The 19,802-nt window shown below is 37.0% G+C and overlaps 1 protein-coding gene across 2 annotated transcripts in view; it reads left to right on the top strand.

Annotated features, from left to right (window-relative positions):
* The window catches only part of DMGDH (dimethylglycine dehydrogenase), a 58,048-nt gene extending 41,652 nt beyond the window's left edge, over positions 1–16,396 (top strand). For both annotated transcript variants that reach the window (XM_037529154.2, XM_037529156.2), the window contains 2 exons: positions 9,604–9,738; positions 15,898–16,396. In XM_037529154.2, the coding sequence (XP_037385051.1) occupies positions 9,604–9,738; positions 15,898–16,113 (351 nt within the window). In that variant the 3' untranslated portion in view covers positions 16,114–16,396. The remainder of the gene's footprint in view (positions 1–9,603; positions 9,739–15,897) is intronic.
* The last annotated feature ends 3,406 nt before the right edge of the window (positions 16,397–19,802 follow it).

Here is a 19,802-nt window from a genome sequence, read left to right as displayed (position 1 = left end):
ACAAATATAAATGAAAATATCCCATTGTTATGGATTACATATTTATGTACCTCCACAAATCATATAGGGAGCCTCTATCCACCATATGATGGTATTTAGGGGGGCTTGGAAGATAATTAGGCTTCAGGGGAGTCATGAGGGTGAGCCCCCTAAGTTGGCATTAATGATTGATCATATGAGAAGAGGAAGAGACTTCTGTCCACCATGTGAGGATACAGCCAGAAGGTGATTATCTGCAAACTAGGAAGAGGTGACTCACAGGGGAAGCAAATTGCTGACTCCCTGATCTTGGAATTGACTTGAAAACTGTAGGAAATAAATTCCTATTGTTTAAACCACCCAATCTGTGGTATTTTCTTCTAGCAACCCCAGCTGACTCAAATACCCTTTGAGCTGTGCCTTAGTTCCTGTAAGAGAGCCTCATAGAATACAGTTAGTGGTTGTTTTGAGGGGTTGGGGCAGCAGCTGCTGCTACTTAGGATACTTGCTAGCATTACAAAAATAAAACTGTTCTGCCTTAGGTACTAATAAGCTTAAAGTAAAGGCTGTTTTCCCATCCTATGGAAATATGTGAACACATGAATATGAATTAGGCTAAGGAAACTTTAATGCCCCTGCATCAGTTCTCAAATTCTGAGCTAAGATATTAGCATAAACATGTATATTTATAATATTAGATTTTAGGAAAAAGTACCTCCTAAAGGGTTTTAAAGGGAATATCTTTCTGTACATTTTCCCCATGACTTTTATTTTTATGATGTGCCATCTGCCTCTAGATCAGAGAAAGCAGGTGCTTGGAATTGGACCAGACCCTAGCAACAGATTGCTCCTTCTGATAGCAGAAGTCTTAGTCTAGATGTTTAAAATAAGGATAAAAATGGCCTGACTCTTGGAAGCACTAAAGTTCTGTGGTTGGTTACTAACAGGTAAATAATCAACTCTTCTGCTTCAGTGTGTGGGTAATATTGTTTTGGGCTCATGGCATGGATAAATGATCTCTTGGAATTGAAATTGGATTTTTAAAACTCTCTTTATGATTATAAGCAGGTGTCGTTTGTGTGTTTATTAGTTTCTTTAATTTTTTTTCAATAACCAAAGCTCAAATCAGAGCTGTTTAATGATAATAATTTTGATATGTGGTATATTTTTTATGATTTCTGAATTGTTGATTCTCATTCTGGTGCTACAGAATTAATTTCTTATGTTTTGTTGGGTGAAGGCCTATGTAGCCCAAAGACCAGGACCTAACTAAGCCAGTCTTTTTCAATTATGTCAGTTCAGGTCGTTAGTGTGTATTAACCTAATCACAGTGATCCTTACTAATTTACAGGATGGGTGAATATGTTGTATCAACTTGGTTTAGATCCTAGTTGGTGGTTTTATGACTTTGTCCTGGTTTCGTAGAAGTCAGAAGAACTTACTAACATTATAAAATAAACTATGTAACTTGATATTTCAGGTACTGTGCCTAAAAACCAAAATGTTACCCAAGCTGGCTGGGTACTTGTATAAAATATTGGGAACTTGTATAAATATTGGGTCCTTGTATAAATATTTTATACAAGTACATAATGCAAGTCCATATTACTTAAAAAAATGATCCTATATGAAAACCAAAGAAGCAGCAACTAATACAGAGGAATATTTATAATCAATACCAATTTTTTAAAATCCTGACATTTTACACTCATTTATAATCAATTCTTGTCTTTCTTTCTCTTCAAAACAAATATGTAGAATTCCCTGATTGGCCCATAAATGTTAACATAGTGATTGTATAACTTCAACATGAAGAAATGGAGATGCAGGATGTTTGGAGCGAGGGATGCCTTTAGAGAAGGCTCAGTACCACCCCATTACTTAAGAGAGGGGAAATTGGTGTGGAGAGGTAAAGTAACCCTACTGCAGTCATTGATGACATCCAGGTTGAACTCTGACCTCACTCTTGCACTTCCTAACCCATCATGCTCTTCTTCCCATCATGGGCTCATCAGCCTTGAAAACCACCCAGGAATTTCTCTCCGTGGTAATAGATAATAGAATTTACACAGACTACATTTTATAACTGACAGCTCCCACGGTCATAGTTTAGTTATAACTGATAACTGTTTATATTTTATGATAGGGTCATAATAACTGTCCATCTTAAGTAGGAAGATAGGTAGGTGAGGAGATGGACAGTCAATTGCCTTGTCAAAACCAGTACAAAAAGTAGGGAAAAGAAAAATGGCATGTTGAAGAAATTGTAGGTGGCAAAGGAGGATGGTGTGATGGCACTTGCCTTCCTTACCTCTTCGAGTTGTTTGCGCTTCAGCCCCCAACCCCATCATGGCATTGGCATATGTGAAGACATACACAATTGTGTGTGCACACATTCATTCCTCTAGTCAACATTTCTTAGACACCTTTCTAGGTCACAGATATCAAAGTTGCAGATATAACTCCTTATAGCTCTCAGCTCTCATGAAGCTTGAAATAAATGGCACTTCGGGATCTAAAGCTGTAGAATACATTCCCCCCCCCAATTATGTTTATTGAGTAGTTTATAAGTAGGCTTATATCATTATGTATGCTTTGGGGGTTATAAGTTCAAACTGCTACCAGTGTTTATTTTCACACCATGCCCACCACTAATGACCCAAAAATCCTCCACCATGTTCCATTGGGTCCCCTCACTCCCCCAACCTAGGATACATTCTTAAATTTAATTCTGAAAATATATTCAGCCTGAGGAGGGCTGTCTAGAAGCATGCAACAGTGCCAGCTTGTGGAGAGAGTTTGTAGGGCGCTGACAGGAAGTGTTAATCAGAACTGTGATACAGGTGAAAATACTGAAATACACTTTCAAATCTCCTTAATTAAACTCTTTTTACCTGAAACAACTCATATCACTGTTTTAATGGTATTTTGTTCCAAAGGAAGTTGTTTTGGGAAAAAAATAGTTTCTTAGGAAATTGAGAATAAAAGAAATGCATTTATGAAGAGCAAGGAAAATCAGCTGCCTTAGGAGTCATTTTATTCTTAGATTTCCCCCCTTGGAATTACTGAATCTTTGGCCACATTCCAGAGAACACCAACCAAGGTTCACCAGGAATCAAGTACTAAGTGTAATATATTTAAGCAGATGAGAATTTCTTTTCTATATAATCTCTGTCTCTCTCTTTTCCTATTTTGGGCTTCTAATTGGTAGAAAAAGAAAATGTGATATAAATTAACTACTAGTCAGAAGACAATGTTGACTCTAGAAAACACAAGGTCTCTCTTTGGGGAAGGATTGTTAAAAAGCAAAACAAAGACAATGTGTGTTCTAGAAAATACAGGATCCCTCTTGAGGGAAGATTATTTAAAGCAAGTGATAGTGATGAGGGAAAAGATCACTGCCAGACTTACTACAGCTAAAGTATTCAGTAAAGGTTAGATTAGCATTATGAAAACATTATCATGGAAACAAATCATTGTTCAGACAACAAGTTAAAAAGGAATTTTTAAGGCATTGTAGTGATAAAAGCACCCATGCCTGTTGGGGAAATTTCAGAGTAAATGTAATGGAAATTAAGGAAGCAGAAAATGTTCAGTGACCCCTAGTATTGGCAGCACATTAAAATCATCTAGAGTAAAATCCCTAGGCTCAGGAAGCATCCCAGACTGATTTATAAAAAATTTCGGGGGTAAGGAATCAGGCATCCTTTTTTTTTTAAAGATTCCAAAAAGACTGAGAATGATTAGTTAGGACCAATGAATTTCAACTGCCTAAACATTGGTTCAGTTTAAGAGGTCCAACATGTTGATCTGATACTGTAATATGTTGCAATGTGATTACCATATTATCTTAGCTAACACCTCCATCACCCCCACATAGTTATTATTTCTTTATTGTGGTGAGAACAGTCAAGCTGTTGTCTCTTAGCAACTTTGACGTTTATAATACAGTATTGTTGATTACATCCATTATGCTGTGCATTAGCGCTCCAGAATTTATTTATCTACTAATTGCAAGTTTGTACCCTCAAATGACATCTCCTTAGCTCCCTCACCCTCCAGCCCCTGAAAACCACCATTCTACTCTCTACTTGTAAGATTTCAGCTTTTTTAGATTCCACTTATAGGTGAGATCATAGAGTATTTGTCTTCTTGTATAATGCTAAGTGAGGTAAGTTAAACAGAGGATTGAATTTTCTTTATTTATTTCTGATGTTTCATTGGCTTTCATCCTTGTTGGTGTTTTGGAAGTATAGAATTTACCCCTCAGGTGTAATCACCATACACCTACCACTGAAGCACCTGCCATCGTCCTCTGCCCTAGTCTATCGTGCTCTTTCCCTACTTCATTCTCACCCATTTCCCTTCTACCCTCTCTGAATGCCTCAGTACTATGGTCAGCTTTAAAGTTTGTCTTTGACCCTTTGTTTTATTTCTCTGTATTCCACATCTGTACAAGTGATACCATCTGGTATTTATGTTTCTCCTTTTGGTTAATTTTGCTTAGAATAATCCCTTCCAGCTCCATCCATGTTATTGCAAATGGTGTGAGTTTATCTTTAAAAATCATTGCGTAATAGTCCATTAGGTATATACACCACATCTTCTTGATCCACCCCTCTGTTTTGGGGCACTTAAGTTGTTCCCATATCTTGGCTATTGTAAATAGTGCTGATTGTTTTCTTTTTGTTGAGTTGTATGAATTCATTACAGATCTTTGATATCAGTCTCTAGTCAGATGTATGGTGTGAAAATATTTTCTACCACTCAGTAGGGTGTTCGTGTTTCGGTTGTGATTTCTTTCACTGTGCAGAAGCTTTTTAGTTTGATGGATCCTAATTGTTTACATTCTCTTTTGTTTTCCTTGCTGCTGGATAAATCTGCAGACATCACTGAAGCTTCACTTATAGAGTGTTTTGCTTCTTTTCTTCTGTATTTTATACTTTCAGATCTTACATCCAAATCTTTTATCCATTTTGAGTTGATTTTTGTGTATGGTGTGAGATAGTGATCTGGTTTCATACTTTTGCATGTGGCAGTCCAATTTTTCCCAACACTATTTTTTGAAGAGGCTTTCCTTATTTCACTGTACATTCTTAGTTCCTTCCTCATAGATTAACTATCCAAATCCATATAAGTGTGGATTTATTTCTGGAATCATAGTTCTATTCCATTTGTCTGTCTGTTTCTCTGTACCATGCTGTTTTAATTATTGTGGTTTTATGGTAGAGTTTGCAGTCTGAAAGTGTGCTATCACCATTCTTCCTCTTTTTGTCAGGACAGCTTTGACTATTTGGGATCTTTTCTAGTTCCATATGAATTCCAGTAATGTTTGTTCTTTTTATTTGAAGAATGCCATTGAAAATTTTATTGGGATTACATTGACTCTTCATATTGCTTTGGGTCAGATGGCCATTTGACAATATTGATTCTTCTTATCTGTGAGCAGGCAATATCTTTCCATTTCTTTGTGTCTTCTTCTATTTCTTTTAACCATGTCTTATAGTTTTCTTGGTATGTGTCCTTCAGCTCTTTTCATTTCATTTGCAAATAACAATAGTTTTACTTCTTTCTTTTCCTCAATTTGGTTTCCTTTTATATCTTTCTCTTGCCTGGTTCCTCTAGCTAGGATGAGAGGATTGTTTTTAAACAATCATCTCCTAGCCCCATTTTATTTTATTTTTAAAGATTTATTTTATTTATTTATGCATACAAGAGCTGGGCTGCATGCCAGTCCAGCTGGCATAGAGGAGAGGTGAGAGGTTTCACCAGAGACAGAGTGGGGAGCAGAACAGGTGGATCTACTGAAATACACTGCTGAGGGGAGCAGCAGGCAAGACAGGAGAGGTCTGCTTTACCAGGGCAAAACAGGAGAGGTGTGGGTTAGCTCCCTAGCTGGGGATCAAACTCGCGTTGCAGTGGCTGCCTGTAGCTTCATAGTGCTGAGACTTAACCCCTGTGCCACCAGAGAGACCCAAAACCCCATTTTAAATGAGAAACTTTTCAGGAAAGGATTGAGGGACAGTTTGTCATCTCCTCCACTTTGCCAGTTACAGTAGCTGGTAACCAGCAGTCTCTCTGCTATTCTCTCCACTCCTGTAAACCAGGAGCATAATCTCACAACCAGTGCCTTCCCTGATTTCTAAAGAGGTCTCTCTTGGGACCTGGACTTTATACTGATTCTCTTACACCTTTGGGAACTTTTGATATTTAGCTTAAAACAATTTTGGAGTAAAAAACAAATCAAATCAAACTGATGACTTTCTTAAAATTTTTTATGGGTTTGACTCCAAATATATCAAACAGAAAAAGGGCAAGATGAGGTTTTTCTCATTTCTACCCTGGTCTAAGAGAGCCCTTTACCCTGACTGCCAGCATCAAAGTTTTCCTATCCTTACTCCTGCCAGATTCCACATGAAACACATATCTGATGACTCTCCATTGCCTTGAGAATCACCACCAAAAATATAGTCTTAATTTCCTTCATTTCCTTTTAGATTCATGTTTGCTTTTTAATAGAGATAATAAGAGATAAGTAATTATATTTCACTTAAAATTTACTTAATGTTTTCATCTATATTTAGTATGTATTATAGGTGACTGTTTTAATGACTTATTTTCTTTTAAAATTAATAATTAAAAAAAGCCAAAATTATTTTTAAGCTATAGTTTCAGTGCCCCAGAAATGTATACATTTCTCAATGACATTAGCAGCTATTTATATAGTTAATTGGGCAGTGACTCATTAAAAAGATATATTTTTGTTCTCAGGTCACCCTGAAAGCACCAATTTTAATCACAGCATTAACCTTCAGTACATTTTCTTCTCTCATTTGTAATTAATAATTGCATAGTAGAATAAAATCTGCAATCTTGGGAGGAAAGCCAAGTAAAATGAGAATGAAATGCCATAACCCCACGTTGCCTCTGCCCAAATCAGGCACAAGATAAATTTGGGAAGGAGAATTGTCTCAAGAGGCAGATTAAAGTTATCTCTAATCTGTATTTTAAGTATGTGTTGTTTACTTTTATTAGGTTATTAAAAATTGTATGTTTTTTTCTTACATTGTTGTTCATTTTTGTGCAGTAAGTGGTTTCGCCCCTCAGGTTTAGATGCCATAATTCTCCCGCTACCACATCATCCATCACTATATTCCTCTGTGCTCTACTCTCCTCTGTTTTGACTCCCCCACCCTTTTCCTCCCTTGCTGTAGGCCTCAGATCTATGGTCAGTTTGCTAGTTTTGTCCTTTTCTCGACCTTTTGTTTGGTTTCTCCTTATTCCACATATAAGTGAAACCATCCAATATTTATCTTTTTCCTTCAGGCTTATTACAATTAGCATAATCCCTTCCAGCTCCATCCATATTGCTGCAAATGGCATTAGTTTGTCTTTTTTTGATTGCTGAGTGGTATTCCATTGTGTAAATATGCAAAAATCAATATAAAAAAAATCAGTTGCCTTCCTATATACAATCAGTCTGAAAAATTGTATTTTTATTGAAGTATCAATGATTTATAATATTATATTTATGATAGAAAGCCTTCTTTTTAAAAGTAAGCAAAAAATGTTGCTCTATAGTTCTTTCCTTATTTAGATATACATACTTTAGTGAAATTTGGTTCACTATGATTTGTTAATCTCCTACAAGTTTGTTGTCATTTTCTCCAAGTAGATGTCTTAAGTACCTTAGGTTCCAATCTTAGATTCTTTTTTTTTTTTTTAAGATTTATTTATTTATGCATACAAGAGCTGGGGTACAGGCCAGAGTTGTCAGGGGTGAGAGAATTCACTAGAGACAGAGTGGGGAACAGAACAGGCAGATAGAAGTACACTGCTGTGGGGAGCAGCGGGTGAGTCAAGAGAGATCTGCTGCGCCATATGGGTTGCTCCCTGGCTGGCCGAGTATCGAACTCTTGCTGCAGTGGCTGAGGATAGCTTCATAGGTTGCGTCCCAACCACTGCGCCACCAGGGGGCCCCCAGTCTTAGATTCTTTATCTCATTTTCATTGTATTCATAATAAAGCTTTGTATTTGGTTTCACCCTTTGAATTACATTAGAGGGAGGAGAAGAGTTGGATTTTCTTTCTGCACATTGTTTTAACCTTGGCCAATGGAAGCTTTCTTTAGCTTCCTAGGCAGGTCAACAATTTAAAGTTGCAATCACCACAGAAATCATACTACATTGTGAGCTTATCTATAAGCTCTGAATCAGTCAGGGAGTAAACTGAGGGGTCTCAGGCAGAGCACTTGTAAGGTCCGGAACTGCTGCTTCACTGAAGATTAGGGGGACCTGTTGCACTCACACCTTATGTTTTGTGTGCAGAAATAATGGTTTAAATCCTAGATGTTGATGGTGAAGAACATCTTTGGTTTGAAATAATGTTTCCTTTCCTCTTACCACCAGGAAAAATTAAAATTGTTGTTTCCTTTCTTTGCTTTCAGAGACTAGCTTGTATACTAGAACTGTTTCGAGAAATTTGTTTTTCACACTGTCATCTCTAAATTTCATTCACTGGAGATATGATTTCTTTGTCACAAATTCCCCCTCCCCCCATAAGATAATAGGTACTTGTTTGGGAACATTTATGTAGAAACCTTACCCCAGCACCCACTGGTATCAGACTTCTCTCCTTTGCACTGATTACTCTTAGCTTCTAACTAGTTTCTCACACTTGTCCAGTGTCCTTGACGTTCTGATGGTTGAATGTATCTCCTTTATTAGCTGAATGTCTCCTTTGAGGAGCCTTGCTCATCTGTTTGTTCAGTTCAGTCAGAAGGTGGTTTGCTAACACTGTGAAAGTCCTGAAGTTTGCTTGTTCCAAAGACTTTTTTTCCTAATGCATAAGAATGGATTCAAGGTTGTCTTTGTAAAAATGTCACTCTTACTCACTTTCATTGCATTGGGAATAACCCTGAGCCTGCCCAGGGGAGAGCACTAGTAGGAATATCATCTGTCATGTGTTGCATGGAAGGAGAAAAAAAAAAGGTTCAAAAGCACACTGTCAGAATAAACTGTTTGATCAAAATGTGTGTGTCTGACTAATTTTGTAACACACATAGGACTGATCATGATGCCTCATACATAGTCAGGACTCAATAAATATCCTGAAAGAACTAATGAATGCAACCCAGCAGGCTAATATATTTCCAATATCTTTATTCTAAGAAAGGAAAAAATACATATACAGCATTTTGAGGTGGTTTTGGCATCACATTTCAAAAAGTGAATTACCTTCTTGTAAAAAGCTTACTTTAGGTAGAAATTGAGTTGTGCCTTGCTCATTGCCAGCCAGTACCACTGTCCAGAATCATTAGCTATAAGGGTCACTTTCATAATCTACCATTGCAACATCATGCCTTATGTTTTTCTGCCTAGATGGTTCTGGTAAAATTGTTATCACAAGTTATTATCCTTAAGTCTAACCTATTCTGAAGGAATAGGCGGCTGAGACTGTCATTTGAGGACTAAGAAATATTTGTCTAGACATTTGATCCAATCTGTATTTTTATTTAATGTGTAATTGGCGAGAAAATAGCAAAGACAAATTTAAATGCTTGCATCTCTAACCTTGTCACAGTGTCTGAGCATTCATTCATCATCATTATCTTGGATTCCTGCAGCCAGCAGACTTCATAGGAAAGCAAGCACTGAAACAGATTAAAGCCAAGGGGCTGAAACGGAGACTGGTCTGCCTCACCTTGGCAACGGACGATGTTGATCCAGAGGGAAATGAAAGCATCTGGTGTGATGGCAAGGTGAGTGCCGGGGGCTCAGCCAGGGCAGCTCTTCTGCAACAGAAGAGCTCATTGTTTCTGTTGCCTTTTGCAGTGTTTTATTTATTTATCTCTGGGTGAGAAGACATGACACACTTTTGATTTCTGAGCTGAAATTCAAGAAACAAATTAATTAACAGGAGGGAAAATAAAATACTGCTCGTTTTTGAACAAGTAACATTCTATATGCTTTGATCAAAAAAACTTAACCAAGGACTTGAAATTCACTGTACAAAAAGGAAGGTATGATTTGGAAGGTAAAACGATCTGTTTGTTCATCACGTCCATTCTGTGAATGCAAGAGACAGTCTTTCGTAAAGAATTTGGTATTGAGATTTAGCCTCTGGGGAGCTTTCAGAAGGAGGCAATTCTTAGCACAGTAGCAGAAAAAAATTTTGAAATGAAAACATCTATGATAATAGAGGGCAGAACCTAACAAGTAAAGTAAAAAAGTAAAAACCAGTTCGCTTCTCAAGGCAGTGTAAAATTACCTTATTCTTATTTTGGAATACTACATTTCATTCATCTATTAATATTGCATAAAACCAGAGTTATTCAGATAACTCCATTTTTTATGACTCTTTATAAAACCCTAAGATGTTGCTGTGTTTTGACCGGTATCAGTAGGCAAGTATGGGACACTCAGCTTAGACCATGGAGAGGACATCGGGTCGGCCATGATCCTTCAACAGCTGTTCTTTACTTGAGCAATACCAAGACTCTGAGGTTCCATGCCTAGGTTTTTTTTCTCATGCACTTCAACCTCCTTGGTATGTGTTTCCATTTCCCCCTTCTTTTCAGAGTGACAAAAAGCACTTAGGGCTGGGATGGCCTTTGGATTACCAAGGAAATGCCATTTGGGCTTAGGCCTGGATCAGTTTGACATAGAACTAACATCTACAGAGTTTCTACTACACATTGGATATTTTTCATGAATTCTCTTATCTACTTTTATAATACCTCTCCCATTTTAAATGATGTAGGATCATTCCCATCTTAAAATGAGGTTTTGTGTCGGAGAGGTTAAGTAACTTTCTTGTGATTATACAACTAGCCTGATTTCCAGCTCAGGTGTAGTTGAACTTTGATATGCTTACCCTTTCCTCTAAGCCATGCTGAGTACTCCATTTTGCTCTGTCTCTACTGCTGTCTCTACTGTATTCTCTACTCTACTTCTGTCTCTACTGCTGTCCCACTGTATTCTCTTTATCAATTATACACGGACAGGGTGTGTGTCTGTCTGAAAAACAGGTGGATGTTATTAGACACAGTGAAGCCAACAGGCTTTGCTCAGACCTCAAACCCTTTCTTAAATGTCCCACCTTTAATTTTGAAGAGTTTGCTCTTCTGGGCTCCCTGGTGGTGCAGCAGGTTGAGCGCAGCTCTGTGAAGCTGTCTGCAGCCTCTTCAGCGCCCACTCGATTCCTGGCCAGCCAGAGAGATTCCCACATGGCGCTGCACACCTCTCCTATTGCACCCGCTGCTCCCCTCAGCAGTGTATTTCGGTCCTTCTGCCTGTTCTGCTCCCTGCTCTGTCTCTGGTGAATCCTCTCACCCTCCCACACCTCTGGCCTGTACCCCAGTGCTTGTAAAAATAAATAAATCTTAAGGGAAAAAAAAGAGTTTGCTCTTCTAATTGAACCACACCTACTCTTACCCCGCAGCCTCCTCTTTCTCTCTGTGCTCTAGATCTCAGGTTCAACCTTCTTAATATGCTCTCCCTTCCCTTTAAAATTTGCTCACAATTTCCACTGATAACCACCTGTACTATGAACTAACTTCTGGTTCTGACCTTAACCTTTTTGGACCTCAGTTCTCTCATCTATAAAATGAAACAGTTGGGTGAGATAATGTCTAAGGTTCTCCCTACCTCTAACTTTTCCCTCTAGTCATTATATTTTCCCTACCTCAATTTTGTTTTGTTTTACATTTTTCATTCTGTTCTCATCCAGCTTTCCTTTTCTTCCTAACATGGTCCATACCTATCTTTGCAACAACAATCTATTCTACTTGGCCACTGAATAATAGTGTCATTATAGTGTAGTATTCCATATGTAACCCCATATCAGCCATGATCAACAGGTAGATTTGTAGCCATTTAAAATAAAATACCCAAGTTAAAGTTGAAAACCCTGGAAACCTGCCTCTCAAACTTACACAATGTTATATGTCACTTATATCTCAATAAATTTTTTTGTGGGAGAAGAGTCCTGGAAACCCAAATTTCATTCAAAATTTTATTTCCTTTGCCATATCTGTGCTTTGAATTCACAAGCTATATTTTTCAACTTTTCTATTCTGTGTCATCTGCTTATAAAACTGCTAATGCAATTGTTATTCCTTTATTAATAATATATTGGCGCCTCCCTGGTGGCGCAGGCGGTTGAGCGCAGCGCTGTGAAGCTGTCCGCCACCTCTGCGGTGCTGGTTTGATCCTGGCTGGCTGGCGAGAATCCCACATGGCGAAACAGACCTCTCTTGTCTCGCCCACTGCTCCCCTCAGCAGTGTATTTCGTCAGCCTGCCTGTTCTGTTCCCTGCTCTGTCTCTGGTGAATCCTCTCACCCTCCGGTGCATCTGGCCTGTACCCTGGTTCTTGTATAAAAATAAATCTTAAAAAAAAAATGATGTATTGCTTGAATTTTCCCTGTGTCAGCTTCTCTGTACTTTGATGATTTGAGGGGTCATTTTATCATGCAGATGGTCCCCTTTGATCCACTTTGTACTCTGGAAGGAAATAAAATTGCTTGCTTTTTAATTCCTAGCTTTGAACTTGCACCACGCTTGGTATTTGGAATTCTATTTTCATAATATTACAGTATTAAAGATAGGGTACAACTTTATTCATTCATTTAATATATTTTTATTGAATGTCTAATCCCTCTATATTCTTGGCATTTGGAATGCAGCAGTGAGAAAACAGACAAGAGTCTCTGCCCCCCATGGGGCTTACATTCCAGGGGATGAAGAGATAGGCAATGAACAAAATAAATAAATGGCATGGCAGAGTAATTAGTGCCCTGGGAAAAAGTGGAGTCCAGTTGCGAGACTGCGGTCCTGGAGAGAGGGATTATGACTTAAGAATTAAATTTTAGAATTCATTTTTAAATTAAAGCATAATAAGGGTAGGCATGAGAAAGGCTTTTATTAGTTATAAAACTTTGGCTGGTAAGTTTTTTTTTTTCCAAACATTTACTTATTTATCCATACAAGAGCTGGGATGTAGCCAGAGGTACAGGGGGTGAGAGGATTCACCAGAGACAGACTGGGGAGCAGAACAGGCAGATCTACTGAGATACACTGCTGAGGGAAGCAGCAGGTGAGACAGGAGAGGTCCACTTCGCCATGTGGGTTAGATCCTTGCCTGGGGATCGAACTTGTGCTGCAGTGGCTGCCAATAGCTTCATAGTGCTGAGACTTAACACCCTTGCGCCACCGGGGTGGCTGTGGCAGGTAAGTTTTTTTTAAGAGGATATATTAGAGAAAGTTTCAAGAGTTTAGAACATTTCTTTTTCATTATTTATAAACAAAAGTGAAAGGGACTGTCAAAGAAATGCATGATATTGTCTAACTTAAACTATGTTACCATGGTAAGTGTCATTTACTGTGTTATCTTCCCTAAGTCAGTTAGCAGTATCTGCAAGTTACATAATTAAGAGAGGAATAAGAAAAGGCTGAAAATAAATGAGGCTTGTTTACAGTACTAAAAGGAGGCCAATGTTTGATTTCACAAAGAATTTGAGAATGAGAATCTACTATGCAGAGGGCAGGGAAGGACTGTTCTTACCATTTACTGAGCAAAAAGTAGGAATGGATTTCATAAAATCTGGAAGATTTCAAGCCTAAATATAAAATTTAGGCTAGAGAAAAATCTTTCCATGAATAAGATAAAAGCAAAGACTAGACTTCTAAAATACTCTGAACTGCGCACCCCTGGATTAGAGAGAAATTAGAAGAGAAATGAAAGTAATCAAGCAAAAAAGTAAAACATTCAATAAACACTTCAAAGTAGCACTCAAAAATAGATATGCTGTTTCTTTACATTACTAATGCAGGAATGACTCTAAGAGGAATGACTGCTGGGATTTTAAGATATGAGAAGGACTGAGGAAATGGTGCACGCAGCCTCTGACAAGTCATTGTAGGTTTTTGATCCAGTGAGTAGGGAATTTGAACAAGAGCTTACTAAGGCCTCTTACTGTTTTGTTTTGTTTTAAATGACCAAGCAAACCAGGTTTTCTATGTCATGACTCCAAATACAAATCTCTGTTTTATAGATTAGGAAATGAAGCCAATGTTATCAAGAATGTCTTTCAAAATGCAGTGATTAAAACGCCAACCTCTCTGACCCAAATCCCTGCTTTATACTTAATTGTGATCTAAGGGAGAAAAGCAATTGTATAGCATGTGTGTTAGCTCAGCAATATCTGGACAGTTAATAAATCTGCCGGAGAGGAGAGCAGCTTTGACTAATGAATGCATTTACATTGTTTTTTTAATCAGCTAGTCCTCACCATAATATGTTCAGAAATGATATTGTGATCCTCTGATTTGGGGTTTCAACAAGATAATTAAAAACTGGGACTATGGAGTCTGTATTTATATCATAAATGTGTTAGTTTAGAAAAACTAGAAGCACTGTAAGAACACTGTTGACTGTAGTGGGCTTTTTGCTGAGACACTGAAAGTCCACTGGACTGATTTGAAAAAGTCCCAGCAGCCCTCTGTGCTAGCTGAGGAGGCTGTAGTGGTTAGTATGCCCTTGTGTAGCCAGGAGAAGCCATTTTGAGTAGGGTTACACATCACACTTTGCTTTGGTTGTCTTCCTGTTCCTTTTTAAAAATGTGGTGTTTTAACCTGACATTTCTATATTGTAATGTTTTTGCTTTTTACTCAGTTTTTCTTTCCCTTTTATTCTTTCCTTTAAATCTGGTTCCATGAATCCTCTTATTTTTTAATCAGGCTTGTTATGTAGAGATTTTTTTAGAACCAAAGCCTTTGTTTTCACTTCCTGAATTTTGATTATATGCTCAGTCTTTTTTCAGGTTTGCCATGCCCAGTTATCCTACTTAATCCTCCTTAAATTTTTTTTAAAGATTTCTTTATTTATACAAGCACTGGGTACAGGTGAGAGAGTTCACCAGAGCTGGGGGGAGGGGGCAGAACGGCAGAAGGACTGAAGTACACTGCTGAGGGGAGCAGTGGGTGGCAGGAGAGGTCTGCGCGCCATGTGGGACCCTCGCAGGTGGCTGGGGATCGACCAGGTGCTGCAGAGGCTGCGCGGCAGCTTTGCAGCCCAGCGCTCAACCGCTGCGCCACCAGGGGAGGCCCTTAATTCTCCTTAATTTTGATTATTCATGCCTAACTCCTTGCAATCACCTAGCCTAGAAAGTTTCATCCCCCATCTCTGCCTACCTAATTCCGTCCATCTTCAGAGTATGGAGCAATCCTGCTTAATTATGGTGATTTCCTTGGCTTCCTAGTTGTATTTTCTTGTGTCTCTATATTCAGTCCTAAACTAGCTGGAAATTCATGAAGGTAGGAATCAGGCCTTGACTCCTCTCTGGAATGTCTAACAATATAAAGAAGTATTTAAGTAAGTAAATAAATAAATAAAATTATATTATATGTAAATAGTATATAATTACATATGTGATATTCACATCACATTGACTATTGATATATTAATAAATAGCTCACTTCAGCACTATTTTGACAGGTCATTTTTTGAAGCCCAACAGGGACAGTTGACTAAATTAGCATTTGGATTTCAGACTTTTACTACTTGTACCCATTACTGCTATGCTAGTTTGATGATAAAAGGCTTTTTTAGAGTTAAAAATGATAATATTAGATCCTTCTTCCTATCAGATCTCTTCGCAGGAAACTGAGCAAAAGAATGCCAGATATTAAGAAACTAGGTTTTATTATTGAAGAATGAAATATTTCAGAGTAGGATTTGTACTTTCAGAGTTATTTTTCATAATTTGTAAACTTTCATTAATCTACTGAAAAAGTAAAGTTTTTCTCACCATGTTATCGTAAAACTTTCAGAGTTGAATCGTATGTTAAGTGTTTCTTCTAGAGAAGAGGAGCACAAAGCTGTGACCAAGATCTGAGGAACAGAGATTTTGTTTTTCAGGTGGTTGGCAACACCACATCTGGATGCTACAGTTACAGCATCCAGAAGAGTCTGGCTTTCGCATATGTCCCGGTGGAGCTAAGTAAAGTGGGACAACAAGTAGAAGTTGAGCTTTTAGGCAAAAATTACCCTGCAGTCGTCATACAAGAACCATTGGTATTGACAGAGCCAACCAGGAACCGGCTTCAGAAAAAAGGTGGAAAGAACAAAATCTGAAAAAGATCTTCAGCAGTCAACTGAATTATGATTGCTATATGCTATATTCAGAATTATAATTTATTTCTGGGGGAAGAGGCAAAATCAAGAATTCACTTTGAAATCTAAACTTAGAATCAAACTTTTCTCTATTGTTTTTTAAACAAGATGGAATAATGAAGGAATTTGAATGTTTTTATTGCCCTATATTATTGTTTGTGAAATTCAATCAGGAGAATGTTTAAGTGTTTGCTAATATACAATCATTATAACTGAATTACAGGAGAGTATATAATTTTAAGAACATGTGCATGGTTCTTATTAGCTAAAAACAAATTAATAAATTATGTTTTACATAAGAACAAAATGCAATGCTGTTGATCTATTTACTTCATTGAGAAGGTTTTTTTTTCAGTTGAATTAATGATAATTTAAAAAATTTTGGATTATAATCTGTGGCAAAATTACATTGATATATTTTAATCAGTCTTCTGAAATACTTATTTCTTAATGGCCTCCTTTAAAAGCAGCTTTATGGGACATCATTATTGTCTTTTCAAAGGACAATAGAAGGGAAATTGCAAAAAAAGAAAGAATGGTCTTCCAAATAAAGCAGTACTTGTAAACCTTCTGAAATGAAGCTGAAACATAAATAGATTGTGCCAGTACAAACACAGTTTGAATGCTGAACACCTCTCTTTGGAAAAGAATTAATGCAAGTTGACACCACTTTGTGCCGTTCTGAATATCATTCCAGAAAGCATTTGACAAAACAGGTCAAACAAGAGCTTAAAAGCTGACAGGAATGTCCCTCTATTTATAGCTAGAAAAAATCTATTTAGAATGGACCCGTTGGTATCCTTCTCAAAATTATTTGGGCGGGGTTAACAGAAAAAAATTGTAAAAAGTAGTTTGTCATTTATCATTTATGTTATGCTCATATATTTGTTGTATATCCTTTGAACTTTCTCTAGGTCTTAAAGAAAGATGAATCTGAAGCATGAGTCTGTAATTCGGTGCTGGTTAAGGTCTTTGATCCTGTTTTTCTTTCTTTGCCTCTCTATAGTCCTTAACTTTAGGGTATTTATTTACCATCTCTAAACTTTCTCAGAAAAATAGACTCTCTCAGTTTTCTCTTGATACTATAAATAACAAGAAGTATAAGAAGAATAATAATGAAAGCACCATCTTGAATCCATGTCATACAGTTATTATAGCACTAAATCTGACCAAAAAAGAACAGAATATTTAGATGAATGGTGAACACTTAAAAAAAAATCCTCCTCACAGTATGAAAGAGGTTTTCTTCCTGAATTTCTTAATAAATTTGGTGATAACGCTGAGATTTAACTCCTACGCCACCAGGAGACCCCAACTTTTAGCTGCTATTGGGTCTCTCTAACACCCCCATTCCCACCCTGCTCAGTGGTCCTGGCAAGGCAGCCTCTCCAGAGACTGACGTATGACACAAGTGGGTCATGGAAAGATGAGCCTGGTTAACCAAATTTCTTCCCATGGGAATCTGAACTCTGACCCATTAAGGAATAAATCAATTGGTTGAAAAATGCATAAAAAGGGATGCTGAGAGGCCCCAGGCAATGAGAAATCCTAACAAGGAGAAAGGCCCTGCTGGAGAAATAGAGTGGGGACCTGAAGCTCCTGATAGCCAATAAACCAATTAGGTGAGAAACTTGACTTAGAAGAGCCTAACTAAAACCACTAGCTTCTAGAAAGTGGATTACACATGTGAGAGGTCTCAAAGGAATCGACTCCAGGATGTGTCAGCCGTGAACAGAAACAAGCAGCATGCTCCAAAGAAGTCTAGTGCCGTGCAGAAATACGTGTCTACATTTAGAACAAAATGCTCTTAAAAACATGACAGTGATCTTTTCTTCCTTTGAGCTAGGAAAGCTTTTTGGAACTACAGAAATACTTCCCTGTCAAATCATTATCAAAATATTTATGGATGCTTTTATGTTGCTAATGTTCATATCCTAAACAATCTATGTCTTTCTCCTTTTCCACTGATAGGAAGGGTGACAGAAAATAAAACATTCAGAATTATGCTGTGTGGGACATCAAATAGCAGACGGAATAGATCTTGAAATTTTATTGAGAGAATTTTGTGCACATTTGAATTGAATAAAAAACAGGGTTGACATTAGGAAACACAACAGCCGTGAAAAGAAGAAAATTTCAGCTAACCAGGAAGCATCATTTAGCCAAAGACTCAAAAAAGCAGAGACCCAAAAATTAAGCAAATCATATCTTCTTCTGATGAGACCTCATATAAAAATAAAGATTATCATCCTGTCTTTATTTCTCTACCATTATTAATGTAGCTTTAGACTAGTTCCGTGGTTTGTGGAAGCTATATTATGAATAATAACATAATTATATTTTCTTCAGAAATAGCTTTTGGAAGTATTAGCATACCATAAAGCACAGAAGAAGAGTGGTAGAAAGACTATTGGACTCGGAAAAGACTTGCTTTTCTGAGATCTGTCCCTGACAGGGCACAGACTACACAACTATCTACTAAAGGCTTTCCTGTATCCCATGGGCAATTGCTTTCCTTAGTAAAATAATCATTAGTCTATACATGTTTGTTGAGTATTTACTATAGATCAGGTATGGGAAAAGCAATGGACAAATATGGCTCCTTCCTTTATGGAGTTTATAGACCAGAAACATCAAGTATTTAACTTTAAAATAAAAAGTATATATTTAGTTACCAACTGTGCTGTCATGGAGGCCAAGGAAAGAAAATATTTTGAGAGTGAAGATGGCAAACAGTGTCAGAAGATAGATTCAGGTAAGATTAATGACTGAAAAGTGCCCTGCTGGTTAAGCAATAGAGTCATTGGTGCCACTGGCATCAGCTATTTCAGAGGGCAAATGCCAGGATGACTAGACAATGAGTGCAAAGTAAGGAGCTGGAGACAGGGAACAAAGAATCTTTCTATCCAGAAGCAGCTTCCTAAGATAAGTTATAAAGTATATTGATTAGGAATCTTTTGGTTCCATGTAAGACAATACCCAGTTAACTGTAGTTAATAATTTATTTTATTAAATCACAGTAAGAAGTCTGAAGGCAGGCTCAATGACATCATTAAGTATTGTGATTCTTTTTCCATTATGTCAAACCCTTTTCCCCCAAAATACTATTTTAGTTTCAATCTTTTGTTGTTTCAATTATTACTATTTTGATTATATATATAAAATAAAGATAAAATAAATTAATAAATATAATATATAAAATATATAATATATAATTAATAATATATGTTAATTATATATTTTATATATTAGATATATTAATTATTAATTATATATAAATATATAATATATTTATATATTTATATATAATTAATATATATTATAAAATAATATATATAAAATATGTGTGTACATGAAGTACACATATATATCTGCTTCAAGTTAGCACATCTTTATTACCTACCTTACTAAACATTGTACCCTACATGGAAATTAATTTGGAGAACTCCTCCTTATATCGCAGGCCCCTAACACATACTCAGCTACATGCATTTATTTCAAGAGTTAGTTTTTGACTTCAGAATTATTCAAGTTTACTTTAGTCATATTTTGGGTCTTCAATCCTTGTGGAGCTAGTTACCCTACACATAGGCTGTAGATTTGAAATAGAGTAATTGTAGATATAACAAAGCAGAAATTGAGTTTTCTCA

The sequence above is a fragment of the Talpa occidentalis genome, unplaced genomic scaffold, assembly GCF_014898055.3.
Source record: "Talpa occidentalis isolate TD23 unplaced genomic scaffold, MPIMG_talOcc4v2.1 talOcc4.6, whole genome shotgun sequence".
NCBI lineage: Eukaryota > Metazoa > Chordata > Mammalia > Eulipotyphla > Talpidae > Talpa > Talpa occidentalis.
Note: the sequence above shows the minus strand (reverse complement) of the source record. Positions and strands in the feature narration are given on the sequence as shown.